General features: G+C 35.8%; 3 protein-coding genes and 1 long non-coding RNA gene across 6 annotated transcripts in view; 2 read left to right on the top strand and 2 right to left on the bottom strand.

Annotated features, from left to right (window-relative positions):
* Positions 1-3,732: 3,732 nt before the first annotated feature.
* Positions 3,733-8,422, bottom strand: LOC138186888 (B9 domain-containing protein 1). The gene is made up of 5 exons (XM_069127160.1): positions 6,597-8,422; positions 6,366-6,477; positions 5,936-6,044; positions 4,960-5,078; positions 3,733-3,952 (listed from the first exon to the last, which is right to left on the bottom strand). Exons 1-5 carry the CDS (start codon positions 6,720-6,722, stop codon positions 3,849-3,851), a joined length of 570 nt encoding a protein of 189 aa, XP_068983261.1. The 5' UTR covers positions 6,723-8,422; the 3' UTR covers positions 3,733-3,848.
* Positions 5,059-6,632, top strand: LOC138186893 (uncharacterized). Its single transcript, XR_011175031.1, has 4 exons — positions 5,059-5,338; positions 5,403-5,614; positions 5,962-6,332; positions 6,416-6,632. It is a non-coding gene; the product is annotated as an uncharacterized LOC138186893 (long non-coding RNA).
* Positions 8,407-19,053, top strand: part of LOC138186883 (mucin-19) — a 46,221-nt gene continuing 35,574 nt past the window's right edge. For all 3 annotated transcript variants that reach the window (XM_069127151.1, XM_069127148.1, XM_069127153.1), the window contains exon 1: positions 8,407-8,530. The gene's annotated coding sequence lies outside the window, so the exon portion shown is untranslated. The remainder of the gene's footprint in view (positions 8,531-19,053) is intronic.
* On the bottom strand, positions 9,253-17,020 carry LOC138186885 (aconitate hydratase, mitochondrial). The gene is made up of 9 exons (XM_069127154.1): positions 16,827-17,020; positions 15,300-15,454; positions 15,058-15,224; positions 13,644-14,399; positions 13,031-13,233; positions 12,035-12,323; positions 11,130-11,403; positions 10,692-11,040; positions 9,253-10,211 (listed from the first exon to the last, which is right to left on the bottom strand). Exons 1-9 carry the CDS (start codon positions 16,857-16,859, stop codon positions 10,071-10,073), a joined length of 2,367 nt encoding a protein of 788 aa, XP_068983255.1. The 5' UTR covers positions 16,860-17,020; the 3' UTR covers positions 9,253-10,070.

The raw sequence follows: 19,053 nt of genomic DNA, 5'->3' as shown, positions 1-19,053 counted from the left end.
TTCTTTAATGCAACGACTGAATACATATAATTACACATGTATAGTATCTTCCGCTTGGGAATCATTTATCGAATGTCATTCTATGTTACATACATAACAATTAAGATCTACGTCCTTGTTTACAACGGAGAGAAGAACCATATTTCTATGCTCTCCATTTATCTTTAACTCCCTTCGAATGTTTCGACCATTCATTTGCAATATTTCGAGTGCATGAGTCTTTTTGAGACATTTTCCTCTTGTACCAAATTCCTCTTGTTGTGTTTACGAAGAAAAATGGAACGACCGTAATTTTCCATTTATACTCATCTACATCGGACATACTATTCCAAGGACAACTTTACCCGATGCTGATGTTTCCGTCATAGTTGATATTTCATTTTTGTATGGATTAATAACCGTTGTTAATACATATCTCTCTGAACAAATCAAATAACATAATTTTTTGAAACAATTGACATCATAATTTTCATTCTATTATCGAAGTTTAACAAGTACACGTATAGCAAGGTTCTCTACCTTTTTAAAATAATCTAACATTTATTTGATTCAATATATTTTAATAAGCTCGGCAACTTACAGAAATTTGTTCTGAAGTTTTAATTCGGCTTTATGATAATAACCAGCGCCGTATCAAAATAGTAAAACGATGTACCTTCTCGTTCATTATAATCTTCCGCGAATTCCTAATTAGCGTGCAAGAAACATTATCGCATCCTGTCTCCTGGAATTCCTCTTTCCAAATGATGCGTATTTTATAGTTTCATTTTACTTGGAACTTTACAACAATGTCTGCAACGACTTTCACGCGCGCGCGATTGAATTTATGATACATTAAGTATACCGTTGCGCCTGGAGTTTTCCAGGAACATCGTTTTATAATCGTAAATTTTGCGTGCCGGTAATTCAGCGTAGTCTCCTGCGATGGGACAAAGTTGAGAGAACGCAAGATATACACGTTGTTACACAAAAAAAAAAGAATCATGTTATTGAATAACCTTCCAACAATGTAGCCTAAACTCAATTTTTTCCATTAAAAATACCCCGAAGCTTATTTTCACATTCCGATGTAAGGTTAACATTCCCGGATTATGAATCCTTTTCGCATCCTATGTTTCTACTTTCACGTTCAAGTAAGTAAAAGAAATAATCGCCCAGTATATATAAATGTTATTCAATAAATAAACCTCAAGTTCAAAATAAAACAATTACATTAAACTCTGTAGTATACGTTGTATCCTCTGTATATATTGGCTTATTTGATTTGAAATTATAATGAATAATTCAACACACACATATACATATATATGTCGAAACACAAATAAGGTTTTAAGATTTTCATCGGATCCACTGTGACACGTAAATCGTCGCATCCCCTACGAATTGGCGAGGGTGACAAATGCAACTGGATGAAAAAAGTCTCTCGGGGAATTCCATTGAAAAATGACCATCGGGAATACCTTGGCTCGAACGACGTTAAATTACTACAACTTTAACTATTTGGGGGAATTCGTGTTGCACGTTAGCTCCGTGCTTGTCAGCTTTTCGATCGGCATTCCGTAGCACGTGGCGTTCGATGGATTTTCACAGCGAAACGGATAAAACGAAATTGCAAAATGCGTCATTCTTTTCATTTCACTTGCCACGCCTGTGTATGATGTCCTGCTTGCAAGTGAAGCTCGCATTTACGCTTGGCCAGTCTTGTGGACATTTGCTCGCTCTTCCAGAAAGCAATAAATGAGAAGGAAAAGCAACGCGTGCATTACCAATGCACCTTCGGATCGTATGATTAATTCGTTCATGTTGATTCTCGATCCATCATTCGATCAGCCGATTATAGGGAAATTTACGTAGTTACCCGTTAGGTGAAGCGTTTTATTAAATAGTTATCTCTGGTGCAAATTACGTACTCTGATTAATGCACGATGAAAAAATGTTAGAAAGTAGAGAAATCTGGAGACGGAAAGCTATCCAGTAGGAAACTGGAAGATTTCCATAGGAAATGAAAGGAGCTACGTTTAATGTACAATGGCCCGTAAAAGTATTCGTACGCTTACCGAAGAAAACTTTTACGTGTGTATTGTGCACGTTATGTGGAGCATTTTGAAATTTTGTTAGCACTATAATGAGACGCGACTGCCATATATATATTGGCAAAATTTGAGCTCAATATAAAGGTATATACAGATGTTGTAAGATATTTGTTTACTGAAAACTTATAATTAATAAAATATTAATATATATGTGAATAGTTTCCTTAGAAACATATAGTGAGCATTAAAGATGATTACATTGAATATTGTGGATGATTGTCTACTTAAATACTTTTATGATATAAATAATTATGTTAGTTAGGTATCATTACAGTACCAATGAAATTTGAAAATGTTTCATATAATCAAACACATGATATGTTCATAAAACTAATTGACAAGTATATGTGTAATTTCGCCAGCCAATATGCATAGAAATCTTCTGAATTCCTTGATAAAATCTATACCATTACTCATCCAAAATCTAAACCACTTCGTACCAATTTTTGTTTCGCAAAAAAATAATGGGTCGAGCTATAGTTATTAGAATCACATAATCTTATCTGACATTACGAACCTGTTGCTAAAAAATATATAGATCCGCCGTGGGGTTTGCCATAATTGCGACAGCCGTGTAAGGAATTGAGTATTAGCCAGAAGTAGTTGATACGGACGTCCTCGTAAAATCCACAAAACGTTAATACGATATTGGCGGAGGCGATGCCTACCTGTTGAATTTTACACATTTAAATTATTCCCACTTGGGATTATACTTCGTGTTGTTTATTTTTCTTGCGATAATTGCGCGGTTTAATTTAAAGGCATCAGATCTTCTTCAGTCGTTGCTCCTTAATTTACATTTTACTCGTGACATTTTCCTACGGTGTGTACCCGTAGTTTCATTAAAATTATCGCGCTCGTTTTAGCGTGAATAAATTAACAAAATGCAAGTCGAAGCGTCGTCGCGCGAAATGATTTCTTTTCGTTGCCTGGAAATCTCGTTGTCTCAGAAATTACTGAAAAACTACATGATAAATGTCATCGACAATTCTATATTGCTGTTCCTGTCTAGTTTATCTTTTATTTCAGGCAGAGAACAGAAACACAAAGTGATTTGCTGTAGCGATTCACACACTCTGGCAATGGGAGCATAGTGATATCGACAAAGGGTCAAAGAAAAATTGGTAGAGCGACATAGTTCCCTTCTCTTTGTACAATTACGGAAAACGTCGTAAAAACACACAGGTAAAACAAAAATACAATACAAGAGGAATTACTTGTTCGATTGATGATGACATTCATATATATATTTATATATAAAGAGAGCGAAATAGGCGAGAAAAATCCCCAACATATGGAAAAAATACCAAATATATTCCAATATTATTTAGAAGTTACAATTTAAGTTATAAAACGTTAAACATTCTTTCAACCACATTTGGTGTTACGGATCGATGAAAAGGTTAATTCATCGGTCAGTATATACGACACTTTTATGTTACACGAAGACTCGCTCCTCGACAAAATATTACTCGCACTCACAAGTACATGTTCGATTTCTAATTTTAATTAAACATTGCCTTTTCATTTTTCACAAATCTAGTCGTTCGTTTTCAGGTCTGGTAAATAAGATACATCCACGAATATTTACTTGTACTTATTACTACTTATTACTTGTACTATATTACTTTGACACTGTCAAAGAAATATAATGCGAAGAAACATGACACGAGATACGAAGCCACCAACGCGGGAAGCAAAAAGGAAATATTAGTGTCGTAATCGAGGGCGTTTTACGTCGGCCAACAAATCTCATTACTTGTTACGTTGCTCGCCATTGTTGTAGCCCAACTTGAAGAAATCTTTCAGCACCACGTTGAATGTTACGGTAACAATACCCTCCACTCTCATGCGCGTGACTGCAATTATAAAGAAAGTTATTACTCGGGGTCGCCCATGATGCGTCGACTTGCGAAACATCAGGTGCACGTAGCTTTCCAGCACAGTTTATGGCGTCTCAGAGTCGCGGGATTCTCGTGGCGACTGTTTAATTTGAACCACTTTATTCCAGGTCATTCTTAAGAGACGCGAAAATCATAAAATGCCTCTGCAACTGAAAATCGTACGCGATCGTGCCTGCACCTATGAGCGCGTGTCTCGATGCAGTTAGAAGGTAGATCCATATTTCTATCCGAGATATTTAAAAAAAAAAAAAAGAAGAAAAAGAAAACTGTAAATCTCTAATCGTGAAAATGGCACGTTTCCAGTTACTATGAATGCGTCATGCGATTGACGTAACGAGTGATATAATTCTCAGAGTTGAACGTCGAGTTCTCGAAAGTGAAATAAAGCATAGAAAAAGTTTAGAAATAGAAAGGTATAATTAAAAATAATTGGCTAAAACGGTAACGAAACTTTTACCAAGATACACGTACGTATCTCGAACCAGAGATCGTGGAAAGGTAATATACTTAAATTCGCTGAAAATGCTACAACTTGAAATATATAAATAATTTCGAATATTTCCAAAATTCCTGCGATCACCGATAAAAGTTTCGTACCGCAAACTTGCCTCTACCGTCTACATATTTAAAAGCACAGAAAGCAACAAGCATTTTCATCGATAGAAAGCTGAAAAAAGTAGCTATCGTCAGCAGTTTGCGAGAGTAACCGGAAAAAAACAAGAGATCAGCTACATCGCGATAGCAAACTGATATCAGTAAAATTAGACGTATCGATTAAGTCGTATCGGAGGATTCGTGAGACTCTTAATTCCTTTCTATCGACCGATACGAGAATGACGTAAGTTGACACTATCGACGCAACGACTGTCCTTAATACGCGAAGTCTCGGCTGAGCTCGACTAATTTAACGTCAGGAAGAATCGTCATCGAGAGACGTGATATGCTTCAAAATATTGCCTTACGTTCCCTTCCGTCACCAGAAGCCAATATCGCCGGATCAATTAGTTCTGGCCTTCTTCCGGTTAACCAGGCCGCAAATCGTTGCAACGCTGAGGAGGACTCCGGTACGTACACGGATATTCTGCATAATTTCACAGACGTTACAACAAACGTCGTTAACAAACGATTGCGTGCGACTAATTAAATCACGTTTGATGTTGAGCAAATTGCTCGTAAACACTACTACGTTACGGGCTAATGAATTCTCGGAGTAATTATTCACAGCGTGACAAATAATTCGGGGAATTTGAGGGATTCGGTCAGGCAAGAAATTAGACTATGTATCACTGTGATGTTTTATTGTCTTTCTAGGATGTGGGGAAAAGGAGGCTGGATTTTAAGGTACGAAATGTTTCATTTGTTATGTGTAAACTGCGATGAGAAATTGACTTTTGCGTTTTTTTAGGAATGTAATTCTGTACTGTGACTGTATAATGTAACAAAATGACTTGTAATCGTGCTTTAAACTTTACATTTTTAAAATCGTGCGAAAATAAGTACGTTCCATATCTGGAGTTGTTGAAGAGCGTTAAAAAGTAATTTAAATGCAGCACAATCGCAATAACTTAGATTAATCTAACACGGGGCATTATATTTACAGAATCCAACAAAACTTAGGTAAATCTGAAAAATATGCACTAAAGTTCCAAAAATATTGATCGTCGTATTAGTTGATTTTACAATAAAATTCCAATCATAGGAAGAGATCCTAATAAAATTACCATTTTTAGCCATCGAGTAACGTCAGAAATAACAAGATTAAGTACAGATCTATTTATCTATGTAGGGGTTTCCCCTTGCAATCTTCATTTATCTTTTGGTTCGAGATATCCTAATTTGGTGTATTGTAGTATGGTGATAGACAAGATCGTAATTACACGACGTTACATCGCATTGTGAAATATTAAAGAATTTTCTGGTCATAATCTAATATAATACCTTTTCTCGTGTTGACCTGTTTTTAGCGGTAAATGACACACTCCATATCCTCTGATGACGTCGTGGCCGAAGATATCCAAGCCATAAACAGACATTATTAACTGTGGCCCTAAGACACCATTTTACAGAGGGTTGATTATATTTCACGTGTTTAATAATATTTTCTAGTTATTTTAGGAATTTTCAATATTATGAAATCCTTTGATCCTACTATTCGCTATATTTTCTATTCATTATACACTATAAGAAGACAATATATAGTACTTATATAATTTTTTCACTTTTTTAAGAAGAAGAATTCAGCAACAGTCAACATATCGACTAGAAACCAGAAAATAAAATTAAAAAAGTAAAATTTATTGGTTCAATCGTAGCTTCGGGGCTTCGATTTCCTCAAGTACGTAAATCGAGTATCATTGAATCCACTCACATCCATGCGGGTTAGTACTCTTGAACGTGACTTCTAGCGGAAAATTCCAGACTGCCAGATTTCGTGGATCGCTGCTGCATTTGCACATCTGCGTCAAACCTTCCTCGATACCCTAAACGGGATTGCACAAGTCACTAAACGATCGACGATAAAATTTCGCCTTTGAAATCGATAGAACACTGCGTCTAGTCGACGCGACAGCGTGTCAGATAGGTAAGCAGAATAACTCACGGCAACTACGCTCCATTCGGGACCAAAGTGAAATCCGTATTTGCAGTAGGCGTTGTCAACATCGTAAAACTCCGCGTGTTCAATGGATCCTGTGATCGAGAGGAAGAATTCACCTTCGACTGACATGACCAACTTACGTAGGAATCTAATCGAATTAGATTTACAAACTCACAGAAAGGAAAACTAACTTAGATCCACGATATTTGTTTATTCCTAGTATCGTTAAAATATATCGACGCAGTACAATCATTAAAAGGTACTCGAACACTTATCAGAGAAAATGTTTATTTCGATCTCTGATCAATATAATTTCGTTAGGATGCTGATGAAATTTCCAAATCTTTTATACGAAGCACGTAATATTCACAGAAATACTTTTTATAATCAGAGTTCAATTATTTTAGCGAGGAAGGTTCTATGAACGAAAAGTGACTAATGGTAGGCTTATTTGTGCTGATCGGAGCTTTGTGTACGATTAAGCGAATTGGTTGTCCTGGTAACGAAGCATGCGCCTCCATTTTCCATAGCATGTGGTTCATTTCAACGGTCAAAAGACGCGGTTACTAAATATAGATGGGATCTTCCCCTTTAGTATTCAGAAGGCGTCGGCTATGTTATCTAATATCTACAACAACTTGCATTATTCTGGTAAACGTAGCCTTGACATGGTATGAAATATTAGGAGAAATTATAAGGTACTTTAATTCACGGAGAGACGAAGATGCAAATTAATTTGTTGCTGTGTGAGCCTATTTAATTAGAGGAATCAAATTTAATGTCGCCAGGATGCAAGGAGGGTTGATGGGAAATCTGAGAAGACAAATAAGATAAGTCCGATCAGAAATTTGTAATTAAAGTTGAACGTTTGAAATTAAATTGGAACGGAGATCCTGAAATTAATAGAATGTCAAAGAAAAATGTGTTTTCCTTCAAAAGTATTATCCAACTAAATGCTAATCTTTTGTAAAAGAAATTGACTGTACGAATTTAATTAGTAAACCATTTGAATATTTTAATAATATTAGACAATCTTACGTGAGAATCCAATAATTCGTTTATTTTTGACATTTACATATTATACTATAATATAATATTGTAAAATAATGCTCATTGTATATATGTTTTTAAAATATAGAATTGATAAAAACAGAGGAAATGAGTGCTCACGCCCATAGATCTAGTTGTTTCATAGTACAGGTGCTGCACCATGCGGCCAAGTGCCAAAGAGCATGAACGTTAGCATGTACAAGAACCTATGTATTTAAGCTTAATGTTCGGGATCTGCGCTGTTTGGCTGTACATTAGAATAGACAAGAACCTATTGAGTTGTACGTTGCAAGAACTACTTAACCGCACGGTTCTACGGAAAAGTTTATATCTTCTTTTCCATCCGAGATAGACAAGTATGAGAATGACAAAATCGCGCAGTAATGAAAATAATTGTAGATTGTCTAAGAAAGAGAAATTAATTGTTTGCTATATTTCTTTTAGAAAAGAAAAGAAAGTATTCGCTCCCAAACGATAATGGATCAGTGGAATGATGTAATAATTATAATATTTTTCACACACGATTTAACATTAATTCTTAGTACTTGATATGTTAATTGTAGCGACATAAAAATTTTTTTTTCTCAGCCACGTATTCTTTTTCCTCAGCACGTACGATGGTGTTCGTTGAGACGAATTTAACGATCTTTCATATTTGATAAAAATAAGAATTATGGTATCCGAATATTTTTATAATCATGAATATAATTATAGGCTGAGAATTTGCTATTATCACGGCGCATGCTTGAACGTCTGACGATCATCGATCGATCGTTAACGAGAAAATCAGTGATGTAATATATCGTTCATTTTTGTTGACTAATTTCCCTCCCTTATTAGGCCATTGAGATCTATCTCCAGCCTACCTTCATCCTTTTTGTAATAGGGTAAGTGACTTTATGAATATTTAGTATTTTAATTCATATTGGAGATGGAAAGAATGTTGATTTGTGTTAGTTTCGAGGTTAGATGAATTTATTAAACAAGTACACTGAGTCGTGAAAATGTTATACATTGTTTAATACTTACCTTCTAGAGTACTATTTAAAATTTTATTCGTTATTTTAGAATATAAATTGCTAGAATCATTTAATACATGATAAAATGTTATTATCTTAATGCTTAAATGTGTTTATTTCGTCTGCTGTTTTCTTGTTTCGGCAATTTAAACATTGAGTAGGCAATTATTCTAGAATGTTTTTAATGAATTAAAATAGTTTTATCCTCAAATCTTATTGGTCCATCATTAATTATAACGACGATTCTATAAATCTTCTGAAAGAGATCTATCTATATGTAGTTTTCGTCTTTAACAGCAGATGATATTAACACGAATATTTAATTATGATCTTCATAAACATTACTAAATATTTATGTATTTTAAATGTCTGGAACATTAAATGTAGCTTATGAGATCAAACACAAGCTGTCAAAAGTTTCAAATACCAATCTTTCCTGCTATTAAAAATTAAAAGGTAAATATTTGTAATCATTAATTTTTCCATCTAAAACAAACATTAAATGGGAATTATATAAAACAAATTTAATTTTTTTTTATTCAACAAATTAAATATGAATACATGCGACATGAAATAAAGAACCCACAACGTTCGCTGTTCAGTACAACTTTTTATTCCTCGAGTAACAACAGCGAATCTTACATTTGATCGAATCAATCATAAATACCTAGAAAACGGTATAACCACGATGTGTCCTACATTGCGAACAATATATAGTATGTACAGAAGATTCCACCGAGGTAGAATAAATTTCTCGTCCGATAGAAGCATGCAATCTCGACGTGCCATTGACGGCTGTACACGATTTAAAAATGAACACGTTGGCACGTGTGAGTTGCACCGCCGCCTTATCGACTCATGGAAATTTCCTCTTGCACTTTGTACGAAACTCGAGGAATCTCTCGACGCGTGATTTGCATTGCGATACATGTAATGAACAATGGACGATTCGAATAATGTTTACAGAACGATTCGATCCGATTCGCTTCTTCTATGATTTAACTGATGCGTGCTAAAAATTTGTCTAAAATTATTCTTCGTCGTTCAACTTTCACCCGATCATAGTTCATTACCATTGCTTTCTTCCGTTCTTTTCTTCACTACATATAATACAGCGGTATTGTCACGAAAGAAACGTGTGGTGTTCGTTTTTTCCATTTCTTTTATGTCCTTTTTTTCTCTAAATAACCCTCTCTTTAGTTTCGAAACGTCACGTTGCGCAAAGCAACGACGACAAATCTTGCCATCACGATTTTGTTACGCAAATCTACCTGGAAGATTAGTGTGTTATACCGTAACAGTCTCTGTTCGTGTCTTACTAACGATATACACACAACGAACTACGAGGTCGTGGCACGTCTCCTCAAAAAACGATGACGGTTTCGCGATTCTGATAGACAAACGTGTTTTACTTTCCACTAGCGAGCTCCTTCATCCGATTCAGAGCCGACCCTGCTTTGAACCAGGATATTTGTTGCTCGTTCATGGTGTGGTTCAGGGTTATAGCGTCCACTTTGCCATCCTTGTGCTTGATTTCTGCTTTTACTGGCTGCAAATTAAAATGGAAAATTAATCTTCTTCCATTGATTGTATAAGAAACTTTTTCCCTTGGTTGCTAGCCAAATGTTTACCATTTAGGAAGGGTGTAGTTGAAATTAAACATTGTTATTCAGGAATCAAGGGTTACGTGCTCGAATACTTCAATGCTACGCATCAGCAATGATTATAATAGTATACTCGATATGTTGCGCTATCGCAAGTGCTATCTTAGTGCTACCTTTGATCATCTATATTTAGTTGACTTTCAGATTAAAGTAATTATACTATATGTCATAGTGATCTAATAATAGTTAATTAATTCTCAAAATACACTCGACATAATACAATATAGTGCTCGATTAATATTCCATAAAAAAGTTCTACCATTCAGAGATACCAACCAAAAAATCAATCTAAAACTTTAGATTTCCATACAAGATGTCTTATCTAACAACAAAAGAAATAATTAATGTCTTCAACAAAAGTGTACCTTGCCAGGCGCCAGATCGTTCAATCCCAGAAGACTGATTTTATCGGTAGGCTGGATCTTATCGTAATCACTAGGATTGGCGAAAGTCAGAGGCAACAGTCCTTGTTTCTTTAAGTTGGTCTCGTGGATACGGGCAAAGCTCTTGACGATAATGGCACGGCCACCGAGATGTCTTGGTTCGAGAGCTGCGTGTTCTCGAGACGAACCTTCTCCGTAGTTTTCGTCACCAATGGCTACCCATTTGACGTTATTTTTCTTGTAATGTCTGGCAACATCCGGAACTTTTCCCCATTCACCATTTAGCTGATTCTTTACCTTGTTCATCTCGCTATTTTCGGCATTTACAGCTCTAAAAAATGTATGATAATTTTTTAGGCAAAATTTAGAAAATTGTGAATGCTATCACTTTTACGATATTCCAGATTATGAAAAATTTACCCAATGAACATGTTGTTGGAGATATTGTCCAAGTGACCACGATACTTCAACCATGGACCAGCAGCCGAAATGTGATCAGTGGTACATTTTCCTTTGACTTTGATTAAAATAGTCATGTCGGTGAGATCTTTGCCGTCCCATTTGTCGAATGGTTCTAATAACTGTAATCGTTCGCTCGTCGGGCTTACGTCGACCTTGACACTGCTACCGTCAACTGGAGGAGCATCGTACGTCTCCATGCCAGGGTCGAAACCGCGGCTTGGAAGTTCATCACCTAGATAAAATTTTATTTATATTTATTTTAAAATATCAATTAGGCAAGTAATGTACTTCTGTGAAATATAAAACGTCCAAAGTTTGTTACCAGTGTTTGAGAAACATATAAAATGTTTCACAAATTCACTACATCCGAGTTCCGCTCGTAAACAGACTTTATCATCGAAGATTGTCGCATTAGACAGAGATACGGAAGAACTTTGTTCTTTTCATAAAAGACAAAAACATACGGACAGGCGACAGATTCACGAACACTTTATCACTATCTTTGCACGAAGCAGTCTCGCATAGTTGAGTGATAAACTACTCTTAACCTCAATAATCAATTTCAAAGGCGAAAGTCTACGTCCAATATTTCACAATCGGATATCCAATTGGATCTTCGATTTAATCTCTGCATATTATTCTTAACCTTGTAATTATCTAGTACTGGACACGATAAATTATTCGCAGACATCTCTATGAAACAATCTCGTTATGAAACAGATATATACCATATGCTGTGATTCATGTTTAATCGTCTGCAAATTAACTACGATCTTGGTTATCTTTTTTTATGGTTTCATACATAATGGCAGAATATTTGCATTAATGAGATAATTTGATAATCATAAGAAAATTATATTTACCAAATGGATCTTTGAGAAGGAATTCCTTCCCATCCTTGCCCTTGAGTTTATCGGTAACAGGGTTAAAGTCTAATCGGCCGGCAATCGAAAGGGCAGTGACGAGTTCAGGGCTAGTGACGAAAGCATGAGTCGCGGGGTTGGCATCGTTTCTTCCCGTGAAATTTCGATTGTACGAAGTGACGATCGTGTTCTTATCTCCCTTCTTGATGTCTTGACGATCCCATTGACCGATGCAAGGTCCGCAAGCGTTAGCCAATACAGTGCCGCCGAAGTTGCGAAGGATCTCCGCCTAAATCAAGAGGATTTTAATCTTTTTTAATATCTCAGTTACGAGATATATCCACGGGAATACTAGTGAAATTTATAACAACTTAAATATTCTTGGGGACTTAAAACTTTTGTTATATCTTCGCAATATATTCGGGATTTTTAATTTTTAGATATATTTAATAGTTCGCAATATCTGTATCTAATATTTTTGGCATTTCGAGTGTTTACGAAATCTATAGTATTTTTAACACAAAAATCTACAATATATCTGATATGTTTTTTATTTTGAATAATTTCGCGACATTTTTCAAACAATTGCAATATCTCGCTTACTTTTTGATACTTTGAACATTTGCAATATCTGTGATATCAATTTAAAAGGTGAGAATATTCTTTAGTCTCGTTACATTGTCTTACAGTCTTGTTACATTGCTACAATGTTCTAACAATCTTCATCCCTACCTCTAGCGATGTATTGTTCTAGATTGTATTCTAAATCGATTTCATTGTCATCTAATGATCCCGTCATGTAAATCGACAATTTCTATTTTTTCACTGACACTGTCAAAATATCGAAGCCAAATTAAGAATTGGCGTAGGTCGCGTTACTTGTTGCTAAGTAGCATGTACCAATGTTTGGCACGGTTCCAAAGAAACTATGCAACTTTGACTTTGGTACAGGCTTTGAATTCTAATCAGAAACTATTATTCTAGAAATTAACTTACAATTCCATCGCGTTCGATGGTAGCACGGATCTGTTCAGATCCTGGTGTAACGTTGAACGCGGATTTTGCTTTCAAACCGTGATCGAGAGCTTGTTTGGCGATGTTCGCACATCGGCCCATGTCTTCGTAAGAACTGTTTGTGCAGGAACCGATCAGGCCAACCTTGATCTCGTTCGGCCAGCCGTTCTTCTTGGCAGCATCACCTAGTCGGGGTACAAGTAATGAATGTCTCTCGTTCAATTCCTTTGATAAATTTAACACTGAAGTTTTTCTAAACTTTGTACTTTCTTAAAATATGAGATCAGATACAAAGTTAAGAGGATATTTTTTGAGTCGATAAATTTCATGTTCTCAGGAGCTACGTATTGTCTGAAAGTTGATATTATATTTACTATATTTTTCCAATCGAGTAGAAAAATATTTACGTAAAATATTTGGAAATTAGTTGCACATCTTGCAAAAGAATATTCACAATCAAATGCCATCGAATTTTACAAAAATCATATTTACTTTATCTTCTTTTAAAGCTTCTCAGAATAAAAAAAATTAGTATTGTAAAATCTAATCAGGCACGCGTAATACCTTAACTACGTTGATCATTCACCCCACTTACCCAATTTTGAAATGGGATGAGCGAGATCAGGCGTAAACGGTCCATTGACATGTGGTTCCAAGGTAGACAAATCCAATTCGATCAGTTGATCGTATTTAGCATTAGGATCGGCAGTTAAGAGACTTTTTTTATGCATATCCGCGGCAGCAGCGATGTCAGCTCGTCCAGTGGCCTTCAGATAGTCTTGCATACGATAATTGTACGGGAAGATTGAGGTAGTAGCACCAATTTCTGCACCCATGTTGCAAATAGTCGCCATTCCGGTACAGCTAATATTGTCGACACCAGGTCCAAAGTATTCTACGATCGCTCCAGTTCCTCCTTTGACCGTCAAGATACCAGCTACCTTCAAGATTATGTCCTTAGGGCTGGTCCATCCTTTCAAGGTTCCGGTCAGTTTCACTCCGATGACTTTGGGGCATTTTAATTCCCATGGTATGTTAGCCATTACGTCGACGGCATCGGCACCACCGACACCGATGCAAAGACAGCCCAAACCACCGCCATTAGGTGTATGAGAGTCGGTACCGATCATCAATAGACCTGGGAAAGCGTAGTTTTCCAGAATGATTTGATGGATGATACCGGAGCCTGGGTTCCAGAAACCAACGCCATACTTGGCACCAGCTGTCTTCAAGAAATTGTACACTTCCTTGTTGATGTCTTTGGCGCGTTTCAAGTCTTTCTCGCCACCCATTTGGGCTTCGATCAAGTGGTCACAGTGAATAGTGGAAGGTACGGCGACTTTTGGTAGTCCTGTAGAAAATTAGCAACTTTGAGTAAAGGATTAAAAAGTACCATAGATGTGTCTTTATTGTTAAAGTCAACTGGAGATTTTTGTGAAGTTTAATCGTTTCTAATCTGAATTGTTTCTCGTAAGTGAAAAAGACATTTTCTTGTTTGGATATGGAATCCTATAGTCGGGGAGGATTAATGCTAAGTAATTTAATCTTTTCATCTCAAACGACAACTTCATGGTGACATCACATACTATATCATATTTCTTGAAATAATTCCTGCATACTAAAATAGAAAGATATAGTGAGCATCTTATGATTATCATATGGGATCATCTTACAATTAATAGCATTTTGTAAATGCATTTTGTTTTGTGTACATTTATATGATTAATGTAAAAATTGTTTCCGGTCGTATCACATGACTGATTTTTGCCAGACAAGCTTGTAAAAAGCGTTAATACCCTTTGTGTAAGATAATATGAAAAGTTTTCATATCATCATTAATAACGCATTATTGGTTCAGAATGGCCCAATTGGAGAAATTGCACAATTTATAATAAAATTACTACATGAATGCTTATTTTTTACTCAAACGACAGAATATAAGAGAATGTCTTCCTAAAAAGAAAAATAGGAGTCCTTTTTAATTAAATTACAAATGCTTTAAACCATACCAGAGCTAATAAATTGCAACATGGCCATCTGGGCAGTGGCATCTTGCATAGCCACACGATCAGGTCGCAACCTGAGGTAGCTAGTACCACGGACGATTTCCTGTTTGTCGGGTTCATCGAGATGGGAATACAAAACTTTTTCGGACAGTGTCAGCGGTCGGGTCAACCTACAAGTATTTTATCATATGCTCGATTAGGAAACCAAAGATATGCGCTTGATTATGCAGACATCTCATACTCGCCTTTTCTTCACCACTTTAAGTTTTTCCTCTAATTTGTCGTACGGAAGGTAGGTGTCCTTATCGAATTTGGACATTGCCACCTTGTTGGCGGCAAAATTCAACGCGCTCACGCTGAAGCATCTTTGCTGGATGTCTGTCGCAAAGATAGCGAGTTTCTACAAATGAAATTCACTAATTAATCATCGTACCAATCTTCAATATCAAACGAGTAAGAAATTAAATTTAAAAGATATGGAAGTCATGTTTCAGAAAAAGTAAAGAATGAGAAAGTTATATCTGCATATCTTAAATTAAGTCAACTCAGGTATGAATTTCAGAAATAATTTATGATAGCATCTAATTTGTGAATAGTATACACAATTACGCGCTATACCTGAGCCTGATGTATACTAGCGTAATTAATGTTTATTGACGATAGTAACGTTTCGCTTGCAGATAATGCGAGCTTAACATCTTCATAGATATGTTTAAAAGTAATTTTATTGTTAACAGCTCAGTAATATTCCCCGAATACGAGTGGAAAACTTACGCCTATACGACAAAAACACGATAGTTGAGAAGAAGATTAATGATAATGAAATAGTTTAGCTATATCTCTACTTTGCTGTGTCCTTAACTTGTTACGTATAAATATGTACATGTGACGAAATAGTATGAATAGATTCATCTACATACAACAGTTACGTAATTCTTTTATTCGCGAAGACGAAAAATTTGCTTAACTTCTCGCGAAATATTTTGGAAAAAACCATATCCCGGAAAGTATATAAAGCATCCAGTGTAATTATTATTGATTCAACAGCACGCGCTCGTTATTAGTTAGTATATATATTCTTATCATATAAAAATTTATCCGACGTCTCGAAGAAAAACCAACGGATCGAATTACCGATTGATGAATATTTTCCATTCATCTCTGTCTGTCACGCAGCCCTGGCGCAATGGTCGCAAACCTAACCTCGAAATCTCCTAAAAATGTACTCGTTATATGCAATAATTTCGAAAGATATTATGTAACTTATCTGTTTCGTCCTATTCTGTCTATTTTCCTAATCACTCGTACATTGTTATTATCGCGATATATCTTTCTCTACTGCACTGTCTTAAGTGCTCCAAATGCGCTTTGCTCCAAAATACCGATCAAATGATTTCGTCCGATGATCGTCACAAAACCTGGCGATCAAATTATAGAGTACCCTCGAATGTCACAATGAAAATGTAACACGATCATTTTCAGTTAAGATAATCAAATGGGGAACAAAGTGCGGCGAATACTCGTCACTTGAAAGATCATTGCTCTTACAGACCATGGTTAGTTGATTCAAAAAGAAAAAAAAATGGATTTTTGTCAACATTCGAATCAATGATCGATAGTTGGTCACTTCAACATGACACGATCGACCTTGATAATGGGGTCGAGCGGTCAAACTCAAGGCACAGACTGATTTCATATCACTGATTCAATTTGATATTCTTCGACGATGAAATTCTTTTGGTATGCAAAACGTTGAAGAAAATTCAGCATACCTGATCCCGAAGGATTCGGGTGCAATACGACATTCTCGTGATAGGAAACCTCCTGGTGACGTCGCGACTCGTGAAGTGGATTCGTAGGCGAAGAAAAGCGCAGGCGCGAGACGAGGAACACTAAGAAACCGCGTCTTCTCTTGTGGCAGCCCTTCTCAAACCGGCCACTAGAGAACTGAGTGAAATTCAGCTTAGCTTCCTCGTGTCAATGCAGAGGAGTCACGCATGCGCCCCCTTTCTTCGGCCTATTTAGATACGAATTTCGTGGGAATGAAAGACAGGCGCCCTCACTGTTTCGACAACTTTCCGAGCAGACGTTGATACCATTGACGAGCCAATAAGAGTTTTGACAGAGGAAATTTTAACAGCTGTTCATTCAACCTCATGTGGCGCAGTTATCGCTACCGCTGTACAGTTTGATCAATCAGTTCTGGTAATTGCGCGATAGAAAATTGACGAGAGTGGAAAGAAGTCAAAGTTTAACAAACATCATTTGGAATAACAACACGTGAGACTAGATGTTAAAGTATAGAATTTTAAGAATAAAGTATCATTCAATGCTGCTAACCTAAGGAATAACGAATAGAAAAATAATAAATACAGTTTTAGAGTTTATTCCTGAATAACAAATATTGGCACTGTTTAAAGGATTTGTCGTTAGGCACGAATAAATCTGTAATGTTGTTCGTGAGAATATTGTTTGAAAGGATTGTGTGAGGAATAGATATCGCAAATAGGCAGCGTCGTTTAATTGGTATGGAATAAAGAAAAATCTTCCTCGGATAGTATACATTCATACATGTATAGAATGTTTGAATTTACGACGCAGCTAACTAGTAAACTTATTGATTAAACTGTACTGAAACGTAGTACGAGTAGTTTCTGGGAAGCAGCGCGGCTAGCGTTGCTGAATGGAACTGTGAGAACCGGCTTGTCACTGATAATTCAGGGAATATCCTGAAGGGGGCCTCAAGCTTGTTACCGATCGATATTTACCGGCTTAGAGTAGAGCAGATGTGGGAACTTTGAATATTGGACTGACTTTATTTTCAGACTGTAATATATTTATAATGGTATTTTTATAAATAGATTTCCACATTTTATGTCTATCTTGTTTGAGCAACGAATTGAATAACGCAGAATAGAAAAAGGGTGATTTCACATAGATATCTTTTATATCCACTAAAAATGTTATCTCTAATATTCATAGTCATGCCAAGAAGAATGAATTGTAAATTAATGATGAATAACGATGATGAATATTTAAAAAAATACTTGAAGAAACTCGATTGAATTCTCAGGAAATATCAGTACCTAATTCTTTCTTAAGTCAATTAAGTTATCTTTATAAATGACGTCGTAATATCAGTTTATCAGTTACTCCGACGTAAGCATTATTTGCAATATATCTATCAAAGAAATATCTTGAGAGTGATTTCGTTGTTGGATTAAATTTTTAATTTAATTTATCAATAAAATTAACATAAATTGTTATTATGCACTGGGCGATTTCAAAAGCACCGCAATCAGTTTCATCATCGTTACATACGTTTCACGCGTTTGAGAAGTACGTGAAGATAGTACGTAATTTGTGTTCCAGATTATTTTTATGTATCGATTAATTCCATCGTTGTATGAATTCTAGCTAGACTTTCGTGATAGTAATGCGAAGAAAATATTTAATATCTTTGAACAGATGGAACTTATCAGAAATTACGAACAAAGTAACGCAACTCTGTGAAATGAGAAAAAAAGGAATTTTTTCTTTTTTTATCTATAATTTGATCGTCAATTCTCTTACGAAATTAATAGTTACTAATGGCCACCTTTTTTTCTGTAAAATTCTATTTTGCATATAATTTCTTCAATTCTATATATTCTATTAACTATAACGTATATTTACTAACAAAAATAATTCATTTTACGTGATACTCTTTCTGATCCATAAAACGTAATCGCACGGTATCAAACACGCCTCGTCTAATCTAATCAGTCACAATGACAGCAAGTTCGAAATCAGGCCACTTTTGCCTTCACGATCTGCTTATGTCACGAAACGGGTATGGTCATGTTTATTCGGCTTGCAACCGAATGTTGATAACAAAGGAATAAAGAACGAGAGTAGAGTGGCGTGGTTGGAGCATCGGCGATGATCTTACGTTCGAAGAATAGGCTTTGCAAATCGTCACTGTGGAATTTGCAGATGTCGATCGAAATTGATAACTCT

Source organism: Bombus flavifrons, chromosome 14, assembly GCF_040668555.2.
Source record: "Bombus flavifrons isolate JBK064 chromosome 14, iyBomFlav1_principal, whole genome shotgun sequence".
Lineage (NCBI taxonomy): Eukaryota > Metazoa > Arthropoda > Insecta > Hymenoptera > Apidae > Bombus > Bombus flavifrons.
Note: the sequence above shows the minus strand (reverse complement) of the source record. Positions and strands in the feature narration are given on the sequence as shown.

What these genes read in the sequence shown, in the direction of transcription:
- LOC138186888 (XM_069127160.1), bottom strand. Translation starts at nt 6,722, where the DNA reads ATGTCAGTCGAAGGTGAATTCTTCCTCTCGATCACAGGATCCATTGAA. An exon ending in CCGAATGGAGCGTAGTTGCC is followed by an intron (nt 6,478 to 6,596) that starts GTGAGTTATTCT and finishes AATCCCGTTTAG; the next exon opens with GGTATCGAGGAAGGTTTGAC. An exon ending in ACAGGTCAACACGAGAAAAG is followed by an intron (nt 5,079 to 5,935) that starts GTATTATATTAG and finishes GAAATTATGCAG; the next exon opens with AATATCCGTGTACGTACCGG.
- LOC138186885 (XM_069127154.1), bottom strand. Translation starts at nt 16,859, where the DNA reads ATGTCGTATTGCACCCGAATCCTTCGGGATCAG. An exon ending in CCATCGAACGCGATGGAATT is followed by an intron (nt 12,324 to 13,030) that starts GTAAGTTAATTT and finishes CTCTTGATTTAG; the next exon opens with GCGGAGATCCTTCGCAACTT. An exon ending in ACGATCTGGCGCCTGGCAAG is followed by an intron (nt 10,212 to 10,691) that starts GTACACTTTTGT and finishes TTTAATTTGCAG; the next exon opens with CCAGTAAAAGCAGAAATCAA.